The 25,555-nt window shown below is 35.3% G+C and overlaps 4 protein-coding genes across 5 annotated transcripts; 3 read left to right on the forward strand and 1 right to left on the reverse strand.

Annotated features, from left to right (window-relative positions):
• The first annotated feature begins 2,502 nt into the window (after positions 1–2,502).
• LOC102603763 (RNA-binding motif protein, Y chromosome, family 1 member B-like) lies at positions 2,503–4,796 on the forward strand. 2 transcript variants are annotated; one of them, XM_006356620.2, is made up of 4 exons: positions 2,503–2,842; positions 4,042–4,110; positions 4,323–4,429; positions 4,513–4,796. In XM_006356620.2, exons 1-4 carry the CDS (start codon positions 2,599–2,601, stop codon positions 4,561–4,563), a joined length of 471 nt encoding a protein of 156 aa, XP_006356682.1. In that variant the 5' UTR covers positions 2,503–2,598; the 3' UTR covers positions 4,564–4,796. The 2 variants fall into 2 exon arrangements, with proteins under 2 accessions (XP_006356682.1, XP_006356681.1); XM_006356619.2 differs by having other exon boundaries at positions 2,507–2,842; positions 4,506–4,796.
• A 1,256-nt stretch (positions 4,797–6,052) lies between these two features.
• On the forward strand, positions 6,053–10,526 carry LOC102604442 (DUF21 domain-containing protein At4g14240-like). Its single transcript, XM_006356621.2, has 12 exons — positions 6,053–6,378; positions 6,522–6,682; positions 6,771–6,884; positions 7,202–7,285; positions 7,387–7,458; positions 7,838–7,905; positions 8,868–8,955; positions 9,036–9,109; positions 9,198–9,564; positions 9,650–9,696; positions 9,783–9,864; positions 10,200–10,526. Exons 1-12 carry the CDS (start codon positions 6,129–6,131, stop codon positions 10,308–10,310), a joined length of 1,518 nt encoding a protein of 505 aa, XP_006356683.1. The 5' UTR covers positions 6,053–6,128; the 3' UTR covers positions 10,311–10,526.
• A 1,436-nt stretch (positions 10,527–11,962) lies between these two features.
• On the forward strand, positions 11,963–20,511 carry LOC102604773 (eukaryotic translation initiation factor 5B-like). Its single transcript, XM_006356622.2, has 12 exons — positions 11,963–12,188; positions 12,509–15,196; positions 15,284–15,391; positions 15,478–15,581; positions 15,672–15,762; positions 15,845–15,955; positions 16,053–16,118; positions 17,279–17,338; positions 18,347–18,904; positions 19,405–19,524; positions 19,707–19,826; positions 19,947–20,511. Exons 2-12 carry the CDS (start codon positions 12,587–12,589, stop codon positions 20,010–20,012), a joined length of 4,014 nt encoding a protein of 1,337 aa, XP_006356684.1. The 5' UTR covers positions 11,963–12,188; positions 12,509–12,586; the 3' UTR covers positions 20,013–20,511.
• Positions 20,512–20,803: 292 nt separating this feature from the next.
• LOC102605112 (IAA-amino acid hydrolase ILR1-like 3) lies at positions 20,804–24,308 on the reverse strand. The gene is made up of 5 exons (XM_006356623.2): positions 23,596–24,308; positions 22,221–22,346; positions 21,814–22,128; positions 21,577–21,705; positions 20,804–21,324 (listed from the first exon to the last, which is right to left on the reverse strand). Exons 1-5 carry the CDS (start codon positions 23,965–23,967, stop codon positions 20,950–20,952), a joined length of 1,317 nt encoding a protein of 438 aa, XP_006356685.1. The 5' UTR covers positions 23,968–24,308; the 3' UTR covers positions 20,804–20,949.
• Between the last annotated feature and the right edge of the window lie 1,247 nt (positions 24,309–25,555).

Consider the following 25,555-nt stretch of genomic DNA (forward strand, 5'->3'; position numbering starts at 1 on the left):
GTATAAAAACCTTAAATTAATCAACTTTTTATCATGTTAACAGCTTAAAGGGTATTTCAGACATTTTGATAAAAAAAAGTGTTTACCAGCACTTATTTGCCAAACACATCAACAACTTTTTTTTCAACTGCAGCACTTTTATCCAAACACATAACTACTTATTTTAAAAATAAGTTTCAGCACTTTAAAAAGTTACTTTTTAAAAGTTACTTTTTTTAAGTCAATCCAAACGGGCTCTAAGTCATTTTTGACTTAAAATAAGTCACTTTGATAATTACCAAACACTCTAATAAGTCAAAAACTGACTTTTAAGTCGGTTTGACCAGCTTAAAAGTCCATCCAAACAGGCTCTAATAACATGGCTTGGAGGGTAAGGTGCTCGATCACGAAGAGCTTTGTATGATTCAATCATCATATTCACCTCATTTGCAGTCTTGGCCAGCCCATATTCTTGCCTTAAACTCCGTAAGTTGTCAAGACATCCCTCAATTAAGCAAAATATTTCATCCTTAACAGCAAATGACCTGACATTTTCGCAACGATAGCCATATTATTCAGAGACAGATCCAAAATTTCAAGTTTATGATCATGAATTATAATACTTCGTTTATTAGCGGTTGAGTTCTAAATTAGATATTATGAGAAATCTAATGTTATATATAGAAAATTAAGAATTTCTAGTAGAACTAGTAATAACAACTCTTAAATATGTTATTTATTAAAAAAAATTCTTACTGTTATATATATTAGGTAAATCTTTTAATTATAAGATCTGAATTAAAAATTAGTGAATTTTATCTAATTCGTATGCGTTAATTTCAATTTTTCATAGGCAAAACTCCTAAAAGTGGCCGAAATTATATGAAAGCCAAGGTACATACAAGTTGCTTTACGACTAACTTGCCTAACATCAACACTAAAGAATCAATGGTTAGCAAGACAATTTGTAAGTTAATTATACAATACTAATTAACTTAGGTGACGGGGTTCGGCTTCCTGCTGCCACCAGCTCTTTTGGTGGTGACAGAATGGAGCTGCTAAAATTAAACACCCAACATTTCCAAAACTAGAAGAGAAAAAAAGAGTAAATATTTACAGTCTAAGTCATGTTTTGAGGAATGGGAAGAAGAAAGACAAGGTGTAACGAATTTATAATAGGAGATGGTTGAGGACATTTTGGTCATTTATTGTATTTTTGTGGAAGGTGAATGTTGGATTTATTCGTAAACATAAGAGGGACGTAAATATTTTGTATTTACGGCAAATTAATAAAATCATGAGCATCAAGTTGAACTTAGGCATGTTGAAAAATTTACGGAAAATACTTTATCATGAATTCATGATATAGGGATTTTTTACAGCTTGAAACGTGTTCGAAGGTATTGTCTTTTAGGATATTTCACCTAATATAAGTGTATCACTCATGGTAAGCTCTTAACCTAACAACATAACAGAGAGAAGAAATTATAATTATATACTCTAATGTATATTGTGAAGATTTAAAAGTACTTCACTGCAATAGGAAAAGAGATGTATATAGAGGTATCAGAAAGTTTATAGGTGGGTCAACCATTATAATTTCATAAAAAGGTTAGTAAATTTCAGATTTAATGGTTATGAAGAATTGTTTTAATTGCCTTTCAAAACTAATGTTGGAATATTTCCTAATAATTGGCCATTAAGGCTATTCAAGAATTAAGTTTAAATCACTCTTACTAAAGATATAGTTATATTTTTGAGATATTATATTTTTTCCAACAAAACATAATTTTCAAGAAAATACATAACAAAAATATGTGGCTCTCATCAAAGAAACACATGTTATCAATAGAAAAATTGAAGGGAAGAGTTGAACTTGAATTAAAAAAATTACACGACCAAGAGATTTAGGTGACGATTGTCAACAAAAACACTTATTCAATATTTGTATTGCAAATAAATACCTAATAATTATTGATTGAATATATATTGTAATAAAGAGACACCTGATTAAACTGTGGTGTAAATGTGAAAAATAAAAAAAATATGAGTCTCATAAAAAAGACACAAAATGTCGACAAATTAAAGAAAGATTTAAAAAGAAAATTAAATTCGTGTTCAAAAATCACATGCTCAAGTTATAATTATTTTTACCAAGCCATCTTTGAAAACATTATAAAAACATTTAAGATCAATATTCTTTTAACATGTCTATTAGAACACCAAGCTAAAAAAATTGATAAAATATTATTACAAAAGGATGAAAGTTATACACTTAACTTTTATTGGCATAATAAACGAAAGGTTCTTTATGGATGATAGAAAAAGAATTCAAAATTTAAAAATATCATAAAAAAATATATTTATATATATATTAAAAAAATGTTAGTATAATTTTATAAATAATTTTTTTTAAAAATGATATTATATAATATGCATAGTATACGTAAATCTTATTCTTACCCGATAGAACATATTTTTGAATGAGTAACTCATTTTTTATTAATGTTAAATATGAATCGGACTTACTTTTTACCCACCCATATTCAATCGGATCAGCCCTTTTACCACTGTGTTTGCCTTCCTTAGGAACCCCCAAATCTGATTTAGGGTTTTGCAATGGCTCTGTTTTGCTCACCCTGTAATAATTCCTTAATTTCATCTTCCATATCGTTTACATCATCTGCAATTCGACATGTCTCCGCTTTCAAACCCCAATTTCCTTCTCTATCCATTTTTAGTTTTAAGCAGAGTAATTTAACTGATCTGTCTCAGAAGAAACCTTACTTCCCCAAGTGCTCGGGTTCATCAGTTGAGCAACATAATGATGATGATAATTATACTACAATTATATTCCTCAAAGGTACAGTGAGATAGTCCCTACAATCGATTTTATGTTCGATTTCTATAACTTTGTGCAATGAGGGGATGATTAAAGGTATATTATGTCGATTGCAGAAAGAATAGTTAAAAGTAATATTATAAGGAAGACTTAGGTGTGTTTGATGCGAAGGAAAATGTTTTATTTTCCGAGAAATGTCGCTTGTGGAACTTGTTTTATATGCATTCATTAAAAAAATCATTTTTCTCAAGGAACTTATTTTCCTACCGGAAATTTGACCGACGAACATAGGAAAATTGTATTTCTCTGTACTGAACACACCCTTAAACCTTTGATTTTCCAGTAGTCGGGAAAATTTGCTGTCTTCCCTTTTCTTTTTATGTATGCATGTTTGTAATCAGCTATTGAAGAGGTGAAAGCACTATGTAATTGTGGATATAGTGAGTGAATGCTTGAATATTTTGTATAGTCAGTGCTATCATTTCCAATTCTGTAATTATAATGGTACATGGCATGTGAAATACACCCTTCAGTTGTTTTTGGAGCCGATTAATGGCAGCTCATAAAAGGAGAGAAGACTTGGTCAGGCATATCTTTAGAATGTCTATGATGCTATGACGATTTACATTTAGGGGGTATTTAGTACGAAGGAAAATATTTTTCAGAGAACGCCATTTTTTCTGGCAACTAAACACCAAAAAATTACTAAAAGGGAAAAAACCAACTTTCTTAGCTTGTGTTTTTCCCTGATAATCTGTTTGGAATAGTTTCTAAATTTTAGAGTGTTGGATAGTGACACTAAGTTTCTTCTGGAAAATATTTTCAGAAAAATTTTCTGTCATACTATGAACCCCCTTAATTTTTGGTGGATTTGTGTAGCAATGGAGCTTTATAAAAGGATGTTCTGTTGAGCTGCACAAAGGTTTTATGCAAATAAAAGGGTATTGAAGAGATCTTTATGTTTGAGGAAGGTTTTTATATTATTTTATAATCTCAAGTCTGAACCTCCAATCTCTCTTTGATTGAAACTAAAGAGAGATTCAATGCTGATGTATCAATTATGTGGTTTATTAGTCTTCTCCTTTAGCTTAAAGCTTGGTCCGAGCAGTCAACAGCAAATGGATCAGGAACTTTTTGACAATGCTTTGTGATTTTCCAAGCCTTAGACGATGATTCTCCTCCTCGTTTAGGTATTACATTCCAGAATTTAATTGATGCAGGACTAGCAAAGTCAACACCGGAGGGAAGATTGAAGGTGGTGTTTTCACAATTTGGAGATGTCAGTCGAGGTGCATATTCTTTATCAAGAAATTTCTATCTACATTTTTGTCAGCCATTTTCTTGATTGAAAATCATATTATGTTATAAGAACTCCTGTTGATTCCAACGATTTCTTTCCTCCCCGTGTTGCAATCAAATCATAATTGTAAGAAACGCAGCAACCGTTGGAGTTTGCATCATTTATGCTAAAGTTGTACTTTGTCCCCTCCATGTGTTGCAGTCAAGATCATAACTGATAAGAAAAGTAAGGAATCTTTGGGGTTTGCATATATCTGGTTTCCCGATAATGAATCTGCACAAGCTGCTGTCCAAGAGATGAATGGAAAGGTAGCATTTCTATACGTATATCTCCTTGTTTGGATCTACCGCTACATCCACATCTGATAATCTCTTTGCTGTCAAGTTCTTAGATGGCAGGTTTATACAGGTTCAGATGGCAAAGCCTGGATCTTGCAAGCTGAACATCAAGACAATGCCTTACAAGTTCTAGGCAACCCTGATCTAGCTTCTGGCTCGCATTAGCAGACCATGTAACATCAACAAAGGATCCATGATTCAGCAGCACTCAAGAAAACCTTGTTGACAATCAAAAGGAGCTATTCGATGCTATAGCAGAACTAGGCTATGATTGCTATGTAGACTTTAGTTTGTGTTGTGCATATGTATACGCTTTAACTTCTGTATCTTTTGACAAAAAAGCAAAAAAAACAGTTCAGAACTTCTGATGTACTGTTGTGTTTTAACTATCTGTAGGAGTTAACAAGTGGATCATAAAAGCTAGTCCAAGGTTAGATCACGATTTAAGAGTCAAGGAGACCTCTTGCACATCATCTTTTAGCAGAAGCACAGTCAATAAAGATCGCTTCGGGGTCATTGTGGTGTGGCTGAATGCAGAGCCATCCGCCCTTACAAGTTGAGCAATTATTTTAAACTTTGGAAGATTGTCAAACTTTCAAAGGGTGATTTACATCACATCTACTAGGTGGCCATTAAAAGAAGTGAAAAAGATTTGAGTTATGGGGTGACACAATTATAAAGACTTAATAAGTTACATTTGTTTTTTAATTATAAAGACTTAATAAGTTACATTTGTTTTTTTTTTAATGATGATTGAGGTGTTTAAGTCAGCTCATAAACACATTTTAATGATGATTGAGGTGTTTGAGTCAGCTCGTAGACACTTCAATTATATCTTATGATAATCTAAGGTGTTAGGACTATCTGATATTGCACCTCGATGATTAATACCTGCTACCCTTTGGCCATGTTAAGGAAAAATTAATCGGATTAGGTTATTATTATTTTTTATCATCCATTTATTTGTTTTAAAATATTAGACGTTGTCATACGGCAAAACTACACAACATATCAATGGTAAAGTGGTAACTATATAAAAGAAAAACATTTGGTTTGATTAAAATTCCCCCCAATCATATTATTTGTCCACTGTCTCATTTCACTATCTTTAAAAAATTATTCACTTCAAACTTATATTATCTTTAACTTTTTTTAATCTTATAATTTTAAATTAAAAATATGTCAAGCATAAAATTGTTATTTTATCTTGTGATCTTAAATTCTATAGGAGAGGGTCAAACAAATTGAAATGGAAGGAAAGTACTTCTTCCGTTCACTTTTAATTATCATGTGTTTTTCGAAAGTTAAATTGGATTTTTGATATTTTAAACAAAAAATTTAAAAACTATACAAAAATTACAATATTTTACATATCAATATGATGAAAAAATACATAGTAAAATGTTATCAAATTTTTTATAATTTAACTCTTAAAAAAAATAAATCATGACAATTGAAAGAGGTATAAAATATTCCGTTTTGGGTAATCACATGCCTTCCTTCCGTAGGGCGAAGAACCACCGTACTGTACCAAAATAGCAACTCAAATCCAAAAAATAAAATAAAGCAAGTCCAAGAAAAAGGACCGGTTTTTCTTTTTCATTACTTAAAAAAAAAAAAAAGAAGGTTCTAGTTTGAACCAGAAGAATCAGTAGCAAAAAAACACAAAATGATGCAGCATGTGATGAATGCAGTGGCAGTAGTTCGAATGGCAATGAGAGACCCCAATAATAATAATTCAATTGGAGCAGAAGTAGCATTTGGGACAGTAACATGGTTCATCTATGCCGGATTCTCATGTTTTTTGGTACTCTTCGCCGGAATTATGTCCGGATTGACATTGGGTCTCATGTCTTTGGGCCTCGTCGAGCTTGAGATCCTTCAGCAAAGTGGAACACCTGATGAGAAAAAGCAAGCAGGTTTGCACTTTGCTCAGTTTGTGTGAATTAGTTTCTGGAATCTTAAGTAGAAATAGCTTTCAGTAATTTGTGTGTTTCTTTTTTTTGGGAGAATCTGTATCAAAGCTTAACTTCTACTTTTAATGGAATGTTCACCTTTTCAGCTGTAATACTTCCCGTTGTTCAGAAGCAACACCAGCTTCTTGTGACCTTACTTCTATGTAATGCTGCTGCAATGGAGGCCCTACCCTTATACCTGGACAAAATGTTCAATCAATATGTGGCCGTTATACTATCTGTAACTTTTGTATTGGCATTTGGTGAGGTAAATTGAACCACTTGACTTCAATTAAGATCTCCACATTTAAGACCTTGTGTGATGATCTTATCTTCCTTCTATTTTGGTTTTGCAGGTTATTCCTCAAGCAATATGTACCAGGTATGGACTTGCGGTGGGTGCAAATTTTGTTTGGCTTGTTCGTGTTCTTATGGTCATATGCTACCCAATTGCGTACCCCATAGGGAAGGTAATCATTGCAGTTTTGAAGTAATCAAAGACAAAGCAGGACGTGTATGCTAAGTACCAAAAATAAAGATAGCTAAGTCAATAATGATGCTAAACATATGCATTGTTCACTTAAAGGAGTGCCGTTATTTAAGCATCATGGATTCTGAGTTCTTGTTGAAGCCTTAGAATACTCTTAGCTGATAAGAATTGAAATCTGTTTATCAATAATTATGTAACCCAAGAAGCTTTGTTCTTCTCGTTTTTGTGCATCTCTTGACTAATGGTGAAGTTCTTTTAAGCTCTTACAAAATTGTGTTGTGATGGTCTGCGTTTCAGATCCTAGACTGCGTATTAGGACATCATGAAGTACTATTTAGACGAGCTCAGTTAAAAGCTCTTGTTTCTATCCATAGTCAAGAGGTCGGTGTTGTATCCTTAATTTTTAGTACTGATAAGACTGTAGAGCCAGTAGTTTATTACTTCTAATTCCTTTAGCTTCTTTTAATGGGAAAGTTCTGCAGGCTGGCAAGGGAGGTGAACTTACACATGATGAAACAACAATCATAAGTGGAGCATTAGATTTAACTGAGAAGGTACGGACACTGAAGCAGTCTTATCATTGCCATGCTTCTCCAGACCCCAGGTTTATCAATTATAATGCTTAGGTTTTTAAACATTCGTTGTTCCTTGTTGAATTCTTTGTAGATGTGAAAATTGACCAGATCATGAGAAGATAAGTTTTTTTTGTCATTTAGAATTGTTTGCCTGAATTATCAGTATCCTGAAATTCTTGGTTCAAGGCAGATCTATCTATTGTACTTACTCTTGGCCCTTTTTTTTGTGGGATAAGTTGACTCGATAAGAACTAATTGACTCTTTTCTCCTTATCTTTTTCTTTTTTGAATTTGATAAACTTGAGATGTTAGAGTGATGACTGTGCTCTCTTTTGTTTGGCTTTTGGGATGTTGATAGACTGCTGAGGAGGCCATGACACCCATTGAGTCGACGTTTTCTTTGGATGTCAATTCAAAGCTGGACTGGTGAGTGTGGTACCATTATTCTTCCAAGCTTTTGTATTATTCAAACCCAGTCTTCTGTTCTTCAAGTCCTGCAAAGCTTCTTTGATCCTGAAGTCATTAGTTCCGAGGCATGATTCTGTTATCAAATATCTGCACACCATCTTTACTTAACTTACAGTATTGGACTAACAAGTGTTTTAACTGCTTTATTTCTTTTCTAATGTGACTGCAACTTATGATGATCTAGCGATTGATCAGTACTAACTTTGACCTATCAATGAAAAAGTTATGTTATTTTTTTGCTAGGTTGCCAAAGTTCAGCTGACAGCTAATTTCTTGTAAAAAGACTTTTATTAGTTCTATAGCTGTAGGTAAATTATATTTCAGCTGGCACAACTATTCTGTCGGAGTCCTGCATGAAATTTTTGAACAGTAACATAATCACGTTTGAATCAGGTTGGTGATATGGCTCAAATTGAATGGTGACAGCCCACAGGCATTGTGATGTTATGGTTAATATGTATTGCACCATATTTAACAAGGCTAACTTTTCCTCTTCATGTTTTCCCTGACTTTCCCGTTCCTTTGGATGGGGCTGCAAGAAATTTGAATTAAAGGCTAGCTCTTTCCAATTGAACCTTAGGCGTGACCTATGGTCTATGACTACCATTTTTTAATTCTCTTTCCAACAAAAAAGAGGAAAAAAAGAGAGAAAATAACTCTTTCAAATAAGCTGTACAGAACTTATACAGTACAAATATTTGTGCCGTCATTTATTATTCGTGAGATTCCTGGCAAGGCTTACCTCACTATACATGAATAATTGATTAGTATAATTAGTTCTAATTTCTTTTGCTTCTCAATTTCTCTATGGACCATGCATGTAAACTGAAAGAAGCTCTATTTCTTGGATATTAACCTTGGAAATATTCTCCAGATGAATTTAGTTGTTGACTAACTGATCTTCTGTGCCCCTATTATAGGGAGGCAATGGGTAAAATTATTGCTCGGGGTCATAGCCGAGTTCCAGTCTACTCAGGTAGTCCAAAGAATATTATTGGACTTCTACTGGTGAGTTTTGGATCTCACCTTCAGAGCACTTGTAATCTTGCTACTCCGGTGAAATTGTGATAGTTTCAATTTGATTTTAGGTAAAAAGTCTTCTTACCGTGCGTCCGGAAACTGAGACACCAGTGAGTGCTGTTTCTATCCGCAGAATTCCACGGTATTAACTTTTTACTACTCTACTTCCTTCCTTCTATGCATGTGTCGATCAGTAAGCTCTAAATCTTGTTTTCCATGAAACTTTTAAGAGTTCCAGCTGATATGCCACTATATGATATACTAAATGAGTTCCAAAAGGGTAGCAGTCATATGGCTGCAGTAGTGAAGCTTAAAGGGAAAAACCAAAAACCTCCCTTGGTACTTGAGGAAGAGAAATCTGATGATAGTACAGTTGATGGTGGAAATCCTCATGTAACTACCCATCATTTGATGACAAAGGGTGAAAAGACAGAGTGTGTCGTTGTTGACATTGAGAAGGCTACAGTACCGGCAGTAACGCCTCCAACATCTGCTGATGCAGTGACAAATGGAGTTCCTGAGTCGTCAGATGATATTGAGGATGCTGAAGTAATAGGTATTATTACTTTGGAAGATGTTTTTGAAGAACTTTTACAGGTGATCTTTGGGGGTTCTTCTAGTTTATTGTTACCTCTTTTACACATCTGACTATAACAGATGGAAATTACTATCATTGGTGCAGGAGGAAATAGTAGATGAAACTGATGAGTATGTTGATGTACATAAGAGGTGGGTGAGAGCTGGACAACTTAATTTCACCCACTCAATATAGTAACTATTGTTGAAGAGCAGATTGTAACTTCAAATATTTACAGGATATGTGTGGCTGCGGCAGCAGCAGCTTCATCAGTGGCACGAGCTCCATCAATCCGGAGGTTAACAGCCCAAAAGGGAACAGTAAGTGCACATTGTGTACACAATTTATAGTTTTATACTGTATTCATTGATATATAATGAAATATTTTTGAAATGTCAATATAATAATTTCTATACACATAGTTGCAAGAAAATAGATCTGTTGTGTGGCATCATCTGATAGTTAACGGTATACTTAGTGATTTCAAGTGCCTAGTTAGATTAGATCATTACATTGTGATTGTACTAAAATGGTGATGGGAGAGGAGAGTTTTTTTTTTTTTTTTTGCTGCATTAATGAATTGAGTTTTCTGTTTCGTCGTTCACTAAAAGCTGCTACAGAACAAATTACTGATGTTTCTAATTGGACTCCACAGGGAGTGCAAAGCAAGGAAGGAGAAAACCCGAAGAAGTCAGGCGAGGATACTTCCATCTCAAGGAGAATTCAAGGGAATCTCGGAGAGCCTCTTCTTGGGAAGAAGAGATAAAGAGTTGGTAGTTTGGTAATCTCAGAGTCTCAGTGATGTTGAGAGTGAAAATAACAAGTCTTACTGCAACCTGATGTATAGTTTTGTTAGTGCATATACAACATATTCTTCTGTGTAAAACTTTTGACCTCTTGTTGTTAGAGAATCATAAAGTTGATACATTTCCTTGTACCTAGAGATTTAGATATCTAGTTATCTTAGTTACCCTTCTCTTTACTTGTATTCATATCATTGTAATTCTCCTAAAATACCCTGTTCAGTAACGTAGATTCATTCTTACTTGGACTCCTGGTACACGCTTAGTTGGACCTGGGAACGAAGGGGTGTCAGAGAAGGTTAGAGTCCTACATTAATTGGGGAATGAAGTGAGTGTCTATTCTGTTTACATGAACTTGAGCAATCCTCCAAGCTAGATAACTTTCGGGGTTGAGTTAAGTTCGAGTTCCATATCTTGATATAATGTCTCCCACGGTGCTTTCTAGCTCTAATGGAGAGAACTAAAATATTTTAGAGAATTTAGTGAATATGGAGAAAGACCCCAAAACATTACTTTACTATGGTACTATAAATCATCAGAATAGTAATGAATCATTTTCAATCATAACATTTTGGTAGAATAAAATATAGATCAGAGTTGGATATATTGTTTAGTGATTTAAGGTATTATTTCAAACACCAATTGACAGATGAGAGAGAATCAGAACAGTGAATCTGGTATTGCTCAATGTGTTTGATAATTAAGTTCAATAATGACTTAATTATACCCTGTGTTTATGCAGTGCTTTTGAAATATTGTCTGATTTTTGGATGCTTTTGAAATCTTTAACTTCTTTTTTTTTTTTTTCAAGAAGGAAAAAATTCAGTGAACAGTTTTGAATTTCAGGAATTTTCAACAGGAAAAATTACTCTGTTTGTCCCATATTAGCTGATCATTTTCCTTTTTACACGCATATTAAGAAATTATACTAAAAAAATAATTTTACTGAATTCGCGCTTTAAAGAACTTCTTGGGAATTTTACAAACAAATATGACCACTTTCAAAAACAATTAATTGTATGGGTAATATAGGAAATAACTAATTAATACTTTCTTGATATAGTAAAATAAACAACTAATGTGAGACAACTACTTTTAGAAAAATAATCAAGTAATATGGGCGGAGGAAGTAGCAAATATTTCTGAATTTCAAAATCACAAAGAGTTTGATGCCTCTTATGCTAGAAAAACTGAAATACAAGATGTTTTTTTTTTGTCCCAGATAGCTTTAATGATTTCATTTTTACTTGTCACTGTTTTGACAAATCCATTAAGAAATTAATTATTAATATAAATATTTTACAATATTATTCCTATTAAATGATGTTTAGTATTAGGTCTTAGAAAATGATTTAGAGAATAAATATTTAATGCTAAGGCTAAAATATGAAAATAAGTAATTGATTTTTTTTTGGTATATTAAAAGTAACAAGTAAAAACGAAAATCTATTTATAGAAATAAGTTATAAGTAAAAATGAGAAGAAAGTATTTTCGAGCAATAAAATTTAGCCCTTTTTTCACGAGTTTCGAAACGGCTATTTTTGTAATACTTCTGAAATTCCGCTATTTTCCAAAAATAGTGTGCAAAAATAGACTAGATCTGAAAATTACGTGCAGTAAAGAGCTGTAGACCCACAAGAACGCTATCAATTTTCTCAATTTTCCTTTCTATATATCCAATTTTGGTTCTGTATTCCTCTTACTTCTCTACCGAAATTCAACCAAACGAACCAATTCACCGAATATCTTCGCAGTTTCAATATAATCTCAATATGCACATACAACTATCACTGAAACACATATTCATATCAGTATTTTATCACCATTCGCTCGATTTTAGGTAAATCAATATGCTTTTGTTGCTGTTATTTTAAGAAAAAAAATATTTTTTCCAATTTTTCTATGGTTTTATTGGAAAATTTTGCTATATGTGTGTATAATTATGTATGTTTATTTAATGTATGATCATGTGTTTTTGTGATATGTTGAACTCAATCGTTGGAATGGAGGTTTATTGATTGAGTTGATAAATTGGTCTGTTACAATTGGGGAATTTATTTTGTAATTTGCTACTTAACTACTTTGTTTGGTGTAATTATTGGTGTAAAATTGGCTAGTCTTCTGATGAACAGTTGTTGGATATATTTTTTTGTTAATTAGGAATCAGGAATTTGGAGGTTTGTTCTTGTTTGAATTGTTCTTGGATAGTACATAAGTTGAAACTACAAGTAGAATTCAATGGGGAGAAAGAAGCCTGTGCGTGAAAACGAGAGTCTTGAATCTTCCAAGCAGGGTGGCGGTGGTGGAGGAAAGTCGAAGAAGAAAAATCGGGTGATAGATGATGATGATTACTCTGTTGGGACAGAACTGTCTGAAGATACAGTGGTTCTGGAAGACAAAGCTGAGTTAGTGCCAGAGATTAGTAAGAAGAGAGGTAAGAAGGGTAAGAAGTCCGGGGCTCGAGATGAGGACGTTGAAGAAACAGAGGACAAACTTGTTAGGAAAGAGGAGGATGATGAGAAAAAGAAGTTGGGAGGCGGTGAAAAGAATCTTGCCAAGCAGGTTGGTGGAGGAGGGAAGTCAAAGAAGAAGAATGTGGCCATTGACGATGATGAGTACTCTATCGGGACTGAAATATCTGCTGAGACGCAGGAGGAGGAATTAGCACCAGCAGTGGCGTTTGGCAAGAAAAAAAGTAAAAAGGGTAAGAAGGGTGGGGTGAGTACGTCTGATTATGGAAGTCTTGGACAGGATGATGACGATGAAGATGTGTCAGGTTTGTCAAGGGATAGGGATGGAGTGGTTGGTGATAGTGACCGAGAGGCTGAAAGTGTTGCATCCGTTACTGGAAAAACGAAGAACTTAAGACTGGGGAAGAGCAGTGCAAGTTTGTCTGTTACATCTGCGTTTCACGCCATTGATGATCAGGATAACGAAACTGGGCAGCTATCTGAGGAAGATGAAGAGTCCACAGTTGCCTTTACAGGTAGGAGTAGTGGCATTTCTTTTAGTGCTGCCCTTCTTGACGAAGAAAATGATGCAGATACCTCTCTTAAATTGGAGACAGAGGCAAATGAAGAAGATGATGCACCAGGAATTATTTTTTCAGGTAAAAAGAAGTCATCTAAGAAAAAGAACAAAAGTGCATCTAGCACAATAGACACTGCATTCAGAAATGACTCAACCAATGTTGTTGATCAAGACCATTGTAACCTAGGGGTTAATCGGGAAGATGCTGATGATAATAGAGGCAAAAAGCAGACAACAGATGTGTTAGAAACTTCAAAGAACAAAACCAAGAAAAAAAAGAGTGGGCATGCTTCAAAGATTCTGGCAGATCTTGGTGAAGGGTCAACAATCACTACTCCTGCTCAACCTGCTAATGCTTCTCTTCCACAAGAGGAGAAAAGTCAACAGCAGTCTCAATTAGGAGATGATACAGGGGAAAGAGAAGCAGTTGAGGAAGCTGTGAAGTCTGCTGCTGCAAAGAAGAAGAAAAAGAAGGAGAAGGAGAAAGAGAAAAAGGCGGCAGTAGCTGTCTCTGAGATGGAGGAAAAACAGGAAGGAACAAAGAATGATACCAGAGCAAAATTGGCAGATAAAAAGCAGTCGAAGCAGGTTAGGGAGATGCAAGAGAGACTTAAAAAAATGAAGGAAGTTGAAGAAAGCAAGAAGAAGGAAGAAGAGGAAAGATTAAGAAAGGAAGAAGAAGAACACCTTCGACTGGAAGAACTAGAAAGACTTGCAGAGGAGAAAAAACACTTGAAAAAAGAGAGGGAGAAGGAAAAGCTCTTGAAGAAGAAACTAGAAGGGAAATTGCTTACTGGAAAGCAAAAGGAAGAAGCTCGAAGATTAGAAGCAATGAGAAAGCAATTTCTTGCTAGTGGTGGGGCTTTGCCACTTTCAACTGGAGAGAGTAGAAAAGATGCAACTAAACGACCTATTTACCAATCAAAGAAATCAAAGTCACAAGCTTGGGCTAATGGCAAAGTCCAGGAAGAATCTGTTGAAAGCACAGAAGTGCAAGAAAATCAGCAGGAAATTGTCTCTGAGGTTGATTCCATGAAAACTGAGAAGGCTGAGGATATCGATTTGGTAAGTGTAGAGGAGAAGTCAGAAGTAGCTGATGCTGAAGAAAACAGAGTTGAAGAAGAGGAAGATGAGGAGGAGTGGGATGCGAGAAGTTGGGATGATGCCGATCTTAAATTGCCAAGAAAGAGTGCATTTGAAGATGAAGAGCTAGATTCAGATCCCCAACCTATCATTACGAAAGCTGCAAGGTCCGTTGTGAGTGATACAGGGCCACTGCCTGTTGCTGCCAAGTCTGTAATTCCTACTCAAAAAGCGGTTGCAAGTGTACCAGATGTCACTAAGAATGATGGAAGTAAGAAGAGGGAGCCTGTGGTTGTGGTTTCAGGGAAAGGAACAGAAAAACCTGGTGCTTCTTCAAGCAAGAGTGAAGACAACCTCCGGTCTCCTATTTGCTGTATCATGGGGCATGTCGATACTGGTAAAACCAAGCTTCTTGACTGCATACGAGGCACTAATGTTCAAGAAGGTGAAGCTGGAGGGATTACACAGCAGATAGGTGCAACTTATTTTCCAGCTGAGAATATAAGGGAGAGAACTAAGGAACTAAAAGCTGATGCCAAGCTGAAGGTGCCTGGATTGTTGGTCATTGACACACCTGGACATGAATCATTCACTAATTTGCGTTCTCGGGGTTCAAGTTTATGTGATATTGCAATTTTAGTTGTGGACATTATGCATGGGTTAGAACCGCAGACTATCGAGTCACTTAATCTTCTAAAGATGAGGAATACGGAATTTATTGTTGCTTTGAACAAGGTGAGATTTATTAGGGTTTGATATTTTATTTTGATCTTTGATTATATTCGTTTCTTTATAGTTCTTATTTTGTTTTACCTGATGCAGATAGATAGGCTTTATGGATGGAAAGTGTGCCGCAATGCACCTATTGTGAAGGCAATGAAGCAACAGTCCAAAGATGTTCAGTTTGAATTTATTACCAGGCTTACTCAGGTCACTTATAACCTCTGATGTCTCAATTTAGCGTTTCCTCTCTTTGTGCATCCTCATATCATCAATCGTTTATTCATTTGTTGCAGATCGTGACCCAGTTCAAGGAGCAGGGTATAAATACAGAATTATACTATAGAAACAAAGAAATGGGGAAGGATACTTTTAGCATTATACCAACTAGTGCAATCAGGTGTGTGTGTATTCTTTCTGCGATTTTTCTTTTGCTGGGTTATGCTCTACTGCAGTTATTTTAGCTAAGCGTTACTGTGTACTCTGACAGCGGTGAAGGTATTCCTGATTTATTGCTATTACTGGTCCAATGGACTCAAAAGACAATGGTTGAGAGACTTACCTACAGCAGTGAAGTCCAAGTATGATTTCACATACCATAGTCACTTTACTTACATGTAGACGGGGAATATGTTATGATTAACTGTTGTTACTCTCTGGCAGTGTACTGTGTTGGAGGTTAAGGCTATTGAAGGTCATGGGACAACCATTGATGTGGTATTGATCAATGGTATGCTCCATGAAGGTGACCAAATAATAGTTTGTGGCATGCAGGCAAGCTTTTATTATTCTTATGGTGTGGTAAGGTTCCTAGGGTAATGTGAATGTCTGATGTTCAACTTTTTCTTTCTCTATCCTGTTTTGTGTGTAGGACCCTATTGTCACCTCAATCCGTGCGTTATTGACGCCTCACCCAATGAAGGAACTTCGAATAAAGGTACGAAACTATGTGTTCTTGATGCATTCTCATTTGATTACCTTGCGAGTAAAGATACTCTTTACCGGAGTTCAACTCGTTATATAATGCAATCAATAGATGATTAAGCAGTTTGTCATGTTTTAACTATTAAAAGAAAGGGGAGAAAAAAATGGATGGTGGCAGTTGGGAGACGGGGGTTTTAAAAAATATTGGGATCTGTTTTTTTTGATGGAGACAGTCAGGTCCTTCCCTTTTCTAAGCAACGTGATTTTTTTATTTGTTTTGCTTGACCTATGTGTTCCGTCCACATAGTAATGGTGGTGGGAGTTTTGTGCTTTAATTGTGGAAATTGGTTTGAAGATGTTTAAAACTATAGATTGTGTTCCGTCCATATAGTTAATGGTGGTGGGAATTTTGTGCTTTAATTGTGAAAATTGGTTTGAAGATGTTTAAAACTATAGATATTTCCATCACGGCTTGTCTCTTTGTTTGGTATACCTGATATAGAGTTCATGCTAGTAATATCTTGACTTTGTATCTCAAGATCTTCTTGGTGCCAAACTAATTATGACCCTCTATTGCTAAATATGGCAAATGAAAAGTAGAAAGTTGACTTGCAGATGGTTTAGCTCAAGTAAGAGATATGGCTGTCTGGCATGTTGACTTCATAGTCGCTGTTTTAACTTTTAATCATTAAAAAAGTTCAACGAGTCTTGTTTTTTCTCTACTTGTATCTTTTTTCTCTGCTCCCCAAGTGGTGGTAGGGATTGCGAAGTACTGGTTATCGATCTGTTGATTTTGAGTTGTAGAAATGTGTTCATACATCTGGATGCTTTCATGGGTTTGGTTGTTTGAGCTAAAGTGCCTCAAAATTGCTGCCATATTTGCAGAACTTGGAGTTGCCGCTTTAAAGTTTCTCATAAAAAAAGGGTAGACAAAAGCTTCCCTACGGTGTCAGATTTATTTCCCCAACTCCAACTGCCCCTGTTACCCTTCTTTGTCCTCAATTGTCAGATCCACTTATTCTGTTTGAACTTTCAGAATTGCTATTTTTCAGCACTTATGACTTTGTAGTGCACAGAACATAAAAAATTCTAAAGAATGAAGTTATTCGCATGATGTTTAATTTTCATATGAAGTGATGAATGATTTTATTTTCTGGTAATATCTTTATTCAGGGATCATATGTGCATCATAAAGAAATCAAGGCTGCACAGGGGATAAAGATTAATGCTCAGGTAACGTCTGTGTGTTCTTCATTTCTTTCTGTTTTATGGTATGCACATTTTTGTCACGCTTAGACCCTTGAAAGGTTTTTTTTTTTGGGGGGGGGGGTGGTTGAAAACTGGTCCAGGGGCATGCACGTTGACTGATTTGCTGCATTAAATGATGTCTGTGATTTTGGAACTGAATATGCACTGTTTACTCGCTCATCATTACTTCTGCCTTCAATTTGAGAGATCCACTTTCCTTAACATCCAACTCATCTTCAATGACTGTGACGAGTACATTGAATTATTTGTGCGACATTTCCATTCAATTCATCCTTAGGAAGAAAGCATTTCTTGATTGTCTATTGTAGTCCACACAGCTTATCTTGGAGTTCTTTTGTCCATAATCTCGTCATGGACACCGAGGTTCCCCAATATGATTTTTTACTTGAGTTTGAGGGCACTTTGGATCCAATCAGGGAGGTAAGGGGATTGTTCTGGATATTTGTCACAATCTTACATTCTTGCTTACTTTTGAAGCAACTTTACAGGGATTCGTAGCATGCTTTGTAAATTGCACTAAATTGGTAGGTGGATCATGGATGGAGCCTCTTTCCTTTCTGTTGGGTTTCTTTTTTCCATGAAAAAGTTATCCTGGTTAGGGCAGAGATTGCCTTTATTTTTCGTTATTGTCCTGGATGTTCATTTTTTCTATGTTGGATTTTTTGAAATATGTCTGATAAATTATTATCAGAGTGTACTTGAAATGATGATATACTAATTTCCTGACAGTTTTCTTGTGTCTGATTTGTTAGTCAGGTGAAATTTGACATTGAAGACCAACTAGTGCCACTAATAGGAATTCTTGTTGCTTTTGTTTTTCCGCCTTCTTGTTGTGTTTTGATAAGTTCTTGTCTTGATGCATGATGCCATCATTTTCCACCATGGTACTTTGTTATTGCTGTACATTATCCTAGAAGTTGCGTGGTGAAGGAATAACCCCCTTCTGCCCCTTGGTTGTTTTATTTTGTACAGGGGCTTGAGCATGCAATTGCTGGCACTAGTTTATATGTTGTGGGGCCTGATGATGATGTGGAGAACATCAAAGAAGCAGCTATGGAAGATATGAGGTCGGTGATGAGCAGGATTGATAGAAGTGGGGAGGGAGTTTATGTTCAAGCTTCTACGCTTGGATCATTGGAAGCTTTGCTGGAGTTCTTGAAGACTGACGAAGTAAGAATACCTGTCAGTGGAATTGGCATAGGCCCTGTGCACAAAAAAGATGTCATGAAAGCTAGTGTCATGCTTGAGAAGAAGATAGAGTATGCAACAATCTTGGCCTTTGACGTGAAAGTGACACAAGAAGCTCGAGAACTTGCAGATGAGGCTGGTGTCAAAATTTTTATTGCTGATATTATTTATCACCTATTCGATCAGTTTAAGGCCTATATTGATAATCTCAAGGAAGAAAAAAAGAAGGAAGTTGCTGAAGAAGCAGTCTTCCCCTGTTCTCTCAAGATTGTACCTAATCATGTGTACAACAAGAAGGATCCAATTGTCGTAGGAGTTGATGTTCTTGAGGGCATTGCCAGGGTATTAACTATTGCTTCTTTATGTCATGATTCATGGAATCTGTTCACCAAACACACACAAAAAAACACATTCTCTGAAATTGCATTTGGGAAAATTACCTTTTCTATTAAATGTGGTAATTATGTGAATATAATCTATTCTTATTGTTATGGTGTTCTCTTTCAAAATGTTTTGAGCACATCCTAATGGTCCTTTTATACCTTGATTTTATATGTCAAAACCCATGGTTCACTTTATTTTGGCTAAGAGAACTTTAATTTTGAGGGGACTGCCAGATTTTCTTCTATGTTGCTAGTGCTTTTGAATACTGGTGCTAATGTTGCCATTTTCTTAATTCCCTCTCTCCCCCTCCACCCCTTTTAATAGTATGCAATACTGTTCTCCCACACACATCTGTATTTCATTTCTTTGTTGCCGGTAGTAGTGCTCTTTGATCAATCTTCATTTGTAGATGCTTCTTAATGTTCTAGTCCATGTTGTGATAAGCTTAATTTGAATAGGTCGGGACTCCAATATGTATTCCACAGAGGGAATTCATTGATATTGGTCGGATTGCGTCCATCGAGAACAACCATAGGCCTGTTGACTCTGCCAAGAAAGGTCAGAGGGTGTCCATTAAGGTATGAAGCTGGTTGATGATATCTATCTGCAATTTCATCTGTCATGACCCTTGTTTGTACAATGTGGTAATGTTTGAGATACTTGTAGTTTTGTTGGTTGCTAGCATCAGGAGTTCTAAGCAAATTGACTTGTATATTTTCTTCTATGCATATGACCACTCGCCTTGTCCCTTAAATTGCAGATAGTTGGGTCTAACTCTGAGGAGAAACAAAAGATGTTTGGCAGGCATTTTGAAATCGAAGATGAGCTTGTTAGCAAAGTTTCGAGAAGATCCATTGACATTCTCAAGGCCAATTTCCGGGTATGTAAAAAATAGGTTTATGGTTCACACCTCCCTTTCACACAGGCACCTTAGAACCTTGCTCCCCTTTCTTTGGGGCTAATGTTCAGATTTACTTGATGATTCTATGAAATTCTACAGAATGACTTGTCTATTGAAGATTGGAAGCTAGTTAAAACATTGAGGGACTTATTCAAGATACAGTGAGACTTTGTTACAAACCTTTCAAGTAGCTACTGCCTTGGCATTTTGTGGCCCTGCGTTGGTGCTCAACAGTTCATCGTGGCAAGAAACAGTGTTTTTGTTGGGACTCGTAATCATAAAGGATGGAAATGCTTAGAAAGGCTGTATGCATCGGTGGCAGTTGCAATTTCCTTCCTTCAGTTGGTTCTGTGTACAGCTCTTTTAGTAGTGAAGTGGTTAAAAGAGCAAAGCACTGAGAATTTTTATAGTGTTGGACTGTTGGCCAATCTCAGAGATGAGTGTGTTGTATAGGGGCGGCAAATATTACGTACAATTCTTTTTGTTGTGCTTCTGAGTATGTCAAAGAACTGCGAGTTAATGGCCTGCTATTGCTTTCTGAATAAATTTCTTTTAATATTCTCAGAATTGTATCACTAGTCCTATTATAAGTGTATCGCAGCACCCAGAAAAAGTGACTATGAAAACCATTAAATGGCCATTTTACTAGTTCAAATTACAAGCATTTCATAGTTAGCCACTTAACAGTACTTGGGCCGGAGATCCATCTATTGATTCATCCTAATTTGACCATTTGCCACCACTCCTAACCGATTTTTTCCATTACAAAAAGCACGTTTATAAGTTCCACCAAATTACAACATGATATCTGTTTTTAGGATTATTCAAAAAGATACAAAATCATTTAGGGATTAAAGCTTTTTCATTGTCGTAGAGAGTGGAATTCTTTTAATACGATTCCTAGCGATTTTCAAGATCACATATTTACCCTCACTGAGAGCAGAGAGATTTGGATGTGGAGGGTGCTTACCATCTGAGGGGAACCCCTCTTTATTAAAAATAATACAGATTTGTCTGCTTATAAATAAAGTCAAATCTCAACATTTATGAGCAGGATGATTGTTCAATTGCCAAACAATAATAATCACCAATGTTTTTTGTGTTACTCTGACTTAAAATGTGTATCCAAGTAAGATATGGCAACAGCAGCATGGAGGGCTGCTCCTATTGGAAGAACTTCTTCATCAATGGTGAAGTACGGGGAGTGCAAACCTTTAACAGAAGATGAGGTTGTTTTATTTTGTGTCCCAATGAAAAAGAATGCAGTTGCCATCCTCTGGGAATAGAACCCGAAGTCCTCTGCAGCCATCAAAGCTGGGGAATGCTGCACGTTATTATTGCCAAGCAAGATTTCTCCAACTCTTTTACTATGATCATAGATCTTGGGATCATTTATAGTTGGCGGATATGGTCTCATTTCCTCCATGAAACTGACAGTGGCAGAACACTGATGTACGCCTGCTTGAGTCTCGATGATCTGTTAGTAAGAAGCATTTCTGGTGTTACTCGTTGACAATAACGTTTAATTATAGCAAACAATACTAGAAAACTGGTATATGGTATGCAATGTGGAAAATTCTGATAAAGTAAAGCACTAGTTTTACATATATATGTTGACTCTTCTATTGCCTGATATTTCAGATGAACTTATCAAAGCTACAGTTAGAGACTTAGAGAGAAGCTCCAGAACTTGAGGAGGGACATAGTCCCTAGACAATTTTAACAGTACCTCTTTGATTCTCTGCTTAAGATAGGAATATCCTTCTAATGTCATGAACCGGAAGGTGCCACCAAACCTTACACTTTCGGGGATTACATTACCGGCTTGACCACCATCTACAAATGCAACAGTGAGCACCTGCATGTATTACAAATCAACAGAAATCTTTAGATCCTGCTACTTGAATTTAGGATTCTGAACAAAAAAGAAAATCATTTTTTAACTGTTTGGAAAAACGACAACTACCCTAGGCTCTAAAGGATCAGTTTCTCGAGAAACAAGTTGCTGGAGTGCAAGAACTGCCATAGAAACAGCCAATATTGGGTCCCTTGTGTTATGTGGTGTTGCTGCATGGCCGCCTTTCCCTCGCATTATTACAGTAAACCTGCTAGAGCCAGCCATAATAGGACCAGGTTTTGAACCAATAGTGCCAACGGGCATAAATGGCCAGACATGCAAGCCAAACATTGCTTGAAATCCATCTAAAGCTCCTTCTTCTAACATATACGAGGCACCAGCATATCCTTCTTCTGCAGGTTGGAAGACAAGCTTAATTGTGCCCTTCAGTTCAGAGTGAAGTATTACCCGAATCAGTTTATTGAGAATTTAAGATATCATGTTTAATTCATCAAAAATAATAATATTTCTCGTACCTTTAACTTGTCCCTTCTGTTCTGAATCAGTCTAGCTGCTCCAAGTAACATGGTAACATGAGCATCATGGCCACAAGCATGCATTTTTCCATCGATCTTGCTTTTGAACTCCCAATCTACCAATTCCTTCAAAGTCACACTTTGAATCAGCTAGTCTGCTCATTGTACAGGAACTCTTGTTTTTAGCACAGACAGTTGACGAAGCACTAATTCAGCAAATATGAAAATAAGAGCGACTTTTATGGTCAATTCTTTTTCCATTCTCCCACCAATGATGGTGGGGGTCATAGGAGAGAATAGTGTGACTTCGAGTTATGCTCACCAAACTATGACAGTTAAATTCAGAAACATATTCTCAACTCTCGAATTTGCAGTTCTTCGATCAACCTCTCATCTGAATCTATCTCTGGTTACCCGCTAGTGAAAGAAATCAATGATTTGATTGTAACCTAATATGTTACACTGATATGTCCTATTATCCTTGCACATAAGTATGAAATAATTGATATATAGTGTATTTGTGGTGGAATCTTCCAATGGAAGCTAAGTCAAGCATCATACAGATGTCCTAAAATTTCCTCAATTGCAGTTTTAACAAGACAAGATCCACAATGTCAACATCATAGCAGCTCAAGACTGGGGAATTGACTTCAAAATGAGGGAGGTGAGGACAACAATTCATATCAATAAGATAGTAAGTGAAGTCAAAACGATAAACTAATGGTAATTCAAGCAATAGAAGGTATACAGTATCAGACACATACTTGAAGTTTTTGGTCTCCACCACGAAGAATAAGTGTAACCTTCTTTAAGGAAGACCAGGTTTAACTTTTAGGGGTGGACTCGATCTGTTCTTCGAGTCATGTAGCACATAACATTTTCAAACAGTTTAACCTTAGAATTTTAAGTAGAGTTCGTAAATAGCTAGACATTCCAAATTCTAACTACAGAAAACTGAAAATCTCCCTCACGTACACCACAAAGGTAGAAGTAAGGTCTACATACATCCTACCCTCCGCAGAGCCCACATGTGAGATTATACTGGTATGTTGTTGTTGGATAGTGATTTGACAGCCAGAAATGCACAGTATGGTAATCATTTCATTGTTTTTGAGTTTCAACATAACTATAAGACTGACAGGTCAAAAACACATCTAAAAGTATCTCAATTTTTGAGTTTCATACTTGAACTTATCAGGGGTGTAAGTTTCCTATCACCAAATGTTTATCGAAACACACTTCAACTGTAAGTTGTTAGCTTTTCCTAGCATTACAAATAAGATTTACATAATAGTTGTCACCCCCAACCTAACAATAAGCCTAAGTTTTAGCTAATGGAGGCAAAAAGCAAGAATAAATTATGAAACAAATAAACCTGAATGGGGAGAGCATCCATGTCAGCTCTCAAACCAAACCAAGGTTGAGCACCAGACCCAATAGTTCCCACCACACCAGTTTTAGCCACTGGCCACAAATACTTGATCCCAAGTGAATCCAACTCATTTCGGATAAATTGACTCGTTTGGTATTCTTGAAAAGACAATTCCGGGTACTCATGGATTTTTCTTCTCGTCCTTCTCAACCAATCCAAGAACTCAGGTTGCCTCGCCGATTCCATAAGCTCCCGAGTTAGTAACTCAGTTTCAGATCCCAAATTAGTATCTACATCTACAGCCCATGAATTGTACGGAAAACTAGTGGATAGTAAAGCCAATATGAGTGTCAAGTTTATGCAAAACGAACCCATATCTGTAAACAAGAGAATGAAGTAATCAGGCTTATTGCTATTCTTCTCCTTCTTTTATGAGATTTTGGCTTCAAAACTTTCACTGAATTTTTACAATTTTTTTTAAAAAAAAGAACTTTAATTTTGATACTGTCGGACAGTATCTTTTTCTCTCAATGATTTTTTTTCATGGGATGTCGATTAAATTTAAATTTGTTTCAATATTTGTTTTGCTGCAGTTGTTGCGATTTTTTATTGTAGTTATGATTTTCAGTTAAAGATGTTTACAATTATTGTGATTTTCAGTTTTGTAGAACAAACCCAATCATGTTTTTGTGGTGGGATTCAATAATTTTTTTTAAAAGGAGTGATAATAAAAGCTGTTGTATTCTGATGGAACTTTAGCATGACATACTGTATTAAAAAAAAAAATCTTACCGGATCAAGTCTGATATAACAGGTCCCCACAACTTCAATAGTTATTGGATTTGCAATTGTTTGTATTCTAGATTCTTAATTTTTATTTTATTTCCCTTTGTTTATATTTCAAAGTTTGATGTAATTGTTGAGATGTCTGACCCGAAAAAAAAGAGAGTATTTGTTGAGATGTTTTGATTTCTAAATCTATATTTAAGATTATATGGTGTTTTGATAATTGGCAAATATTGTACCAGTGATAATTTATGTATAAGAAAAAATAAAGTATTATATTCAAGAATCAAGTCCTTAACAGATCTCTAGAAAAAAGTGAAGAAATTAGCAATAAAAATTTGAAGAAGATATTTCACATATGCACTAGAAAAAATCTTAGAGAACTGTAATAGACCTTAATTCAATTCTAGGATGAACCGGAGATCAAGACAAAGAAAAATTCTATAAATTATGCACATAGCTTGAAAATAAGAAGAAAGATGAAGCGAGATACTAAAAGAAAGAAGTAAATCAAGTTAAACTAGGATTGAATTTTTGAGAACTCTTAAATCAATTCTAAATTGAGTTGGAGAACTAAAAGACGACCACATACTTCTATAATCAATTTTTTTAATTGTTAATAGTGAAATATGCTCAACCACTTGAACAAGTCTGGTTTTATTTGAACTTGATTTTGAATTGACTATACTAAACTGGGCCTAAACCACACAAAATTACTTGGCTTGGGCCAATTTCTAAAATTTTGGGAAAATTAGCAATTAAGTCATAATATCTAACATAATAAGTCAAAATAACAACACTTTAAAATATTTATTTAAAATGGCATAATGACAATATTTTTATAAAATAATATGTATTCAGATTTTAGTATTTAAAATTATTTTTATTTATGGAAAGAGTCCTATATTGGACCAAATTATATATCAATAACTGTTTAAAGAAAAAAAAATTAAACCAATACACATTAACCTTTTTTCAACTCCATTCACGTTTCTTCCCCACTTTTCACGTTTCTTCCCCACCTTTCACGTTTCAAGTTTATCTTTCTTCAAGGTGCTAAATTGTTGTTCATCAAGAAATCTTCTTTATTGTTAAATGAAATCTATTTATTAATTCAAGCAGATTTCTCGATTGGCAAGGTAATTTCCATTATCCATTTTGATTTATTTTGATTTGA

The sequence above is a fragment of the Solanum tuberosum genome, unplaced genomic scaffold (genome assembly GCF_000226075.1).
Source record: "Solanum tuberosum cultivar DM 1-3 516 R44 unplaced genomic scaffold, SolTub_3.0 scf00227, whole genome shotgun sequence".
Classification (NCBI taxonomy): Eukaryota; Viridiplantae; Streptophyta; class Magnoliopsida; order Solanales; family Solanaceae; genus Solanum; species Solanum tuberosum.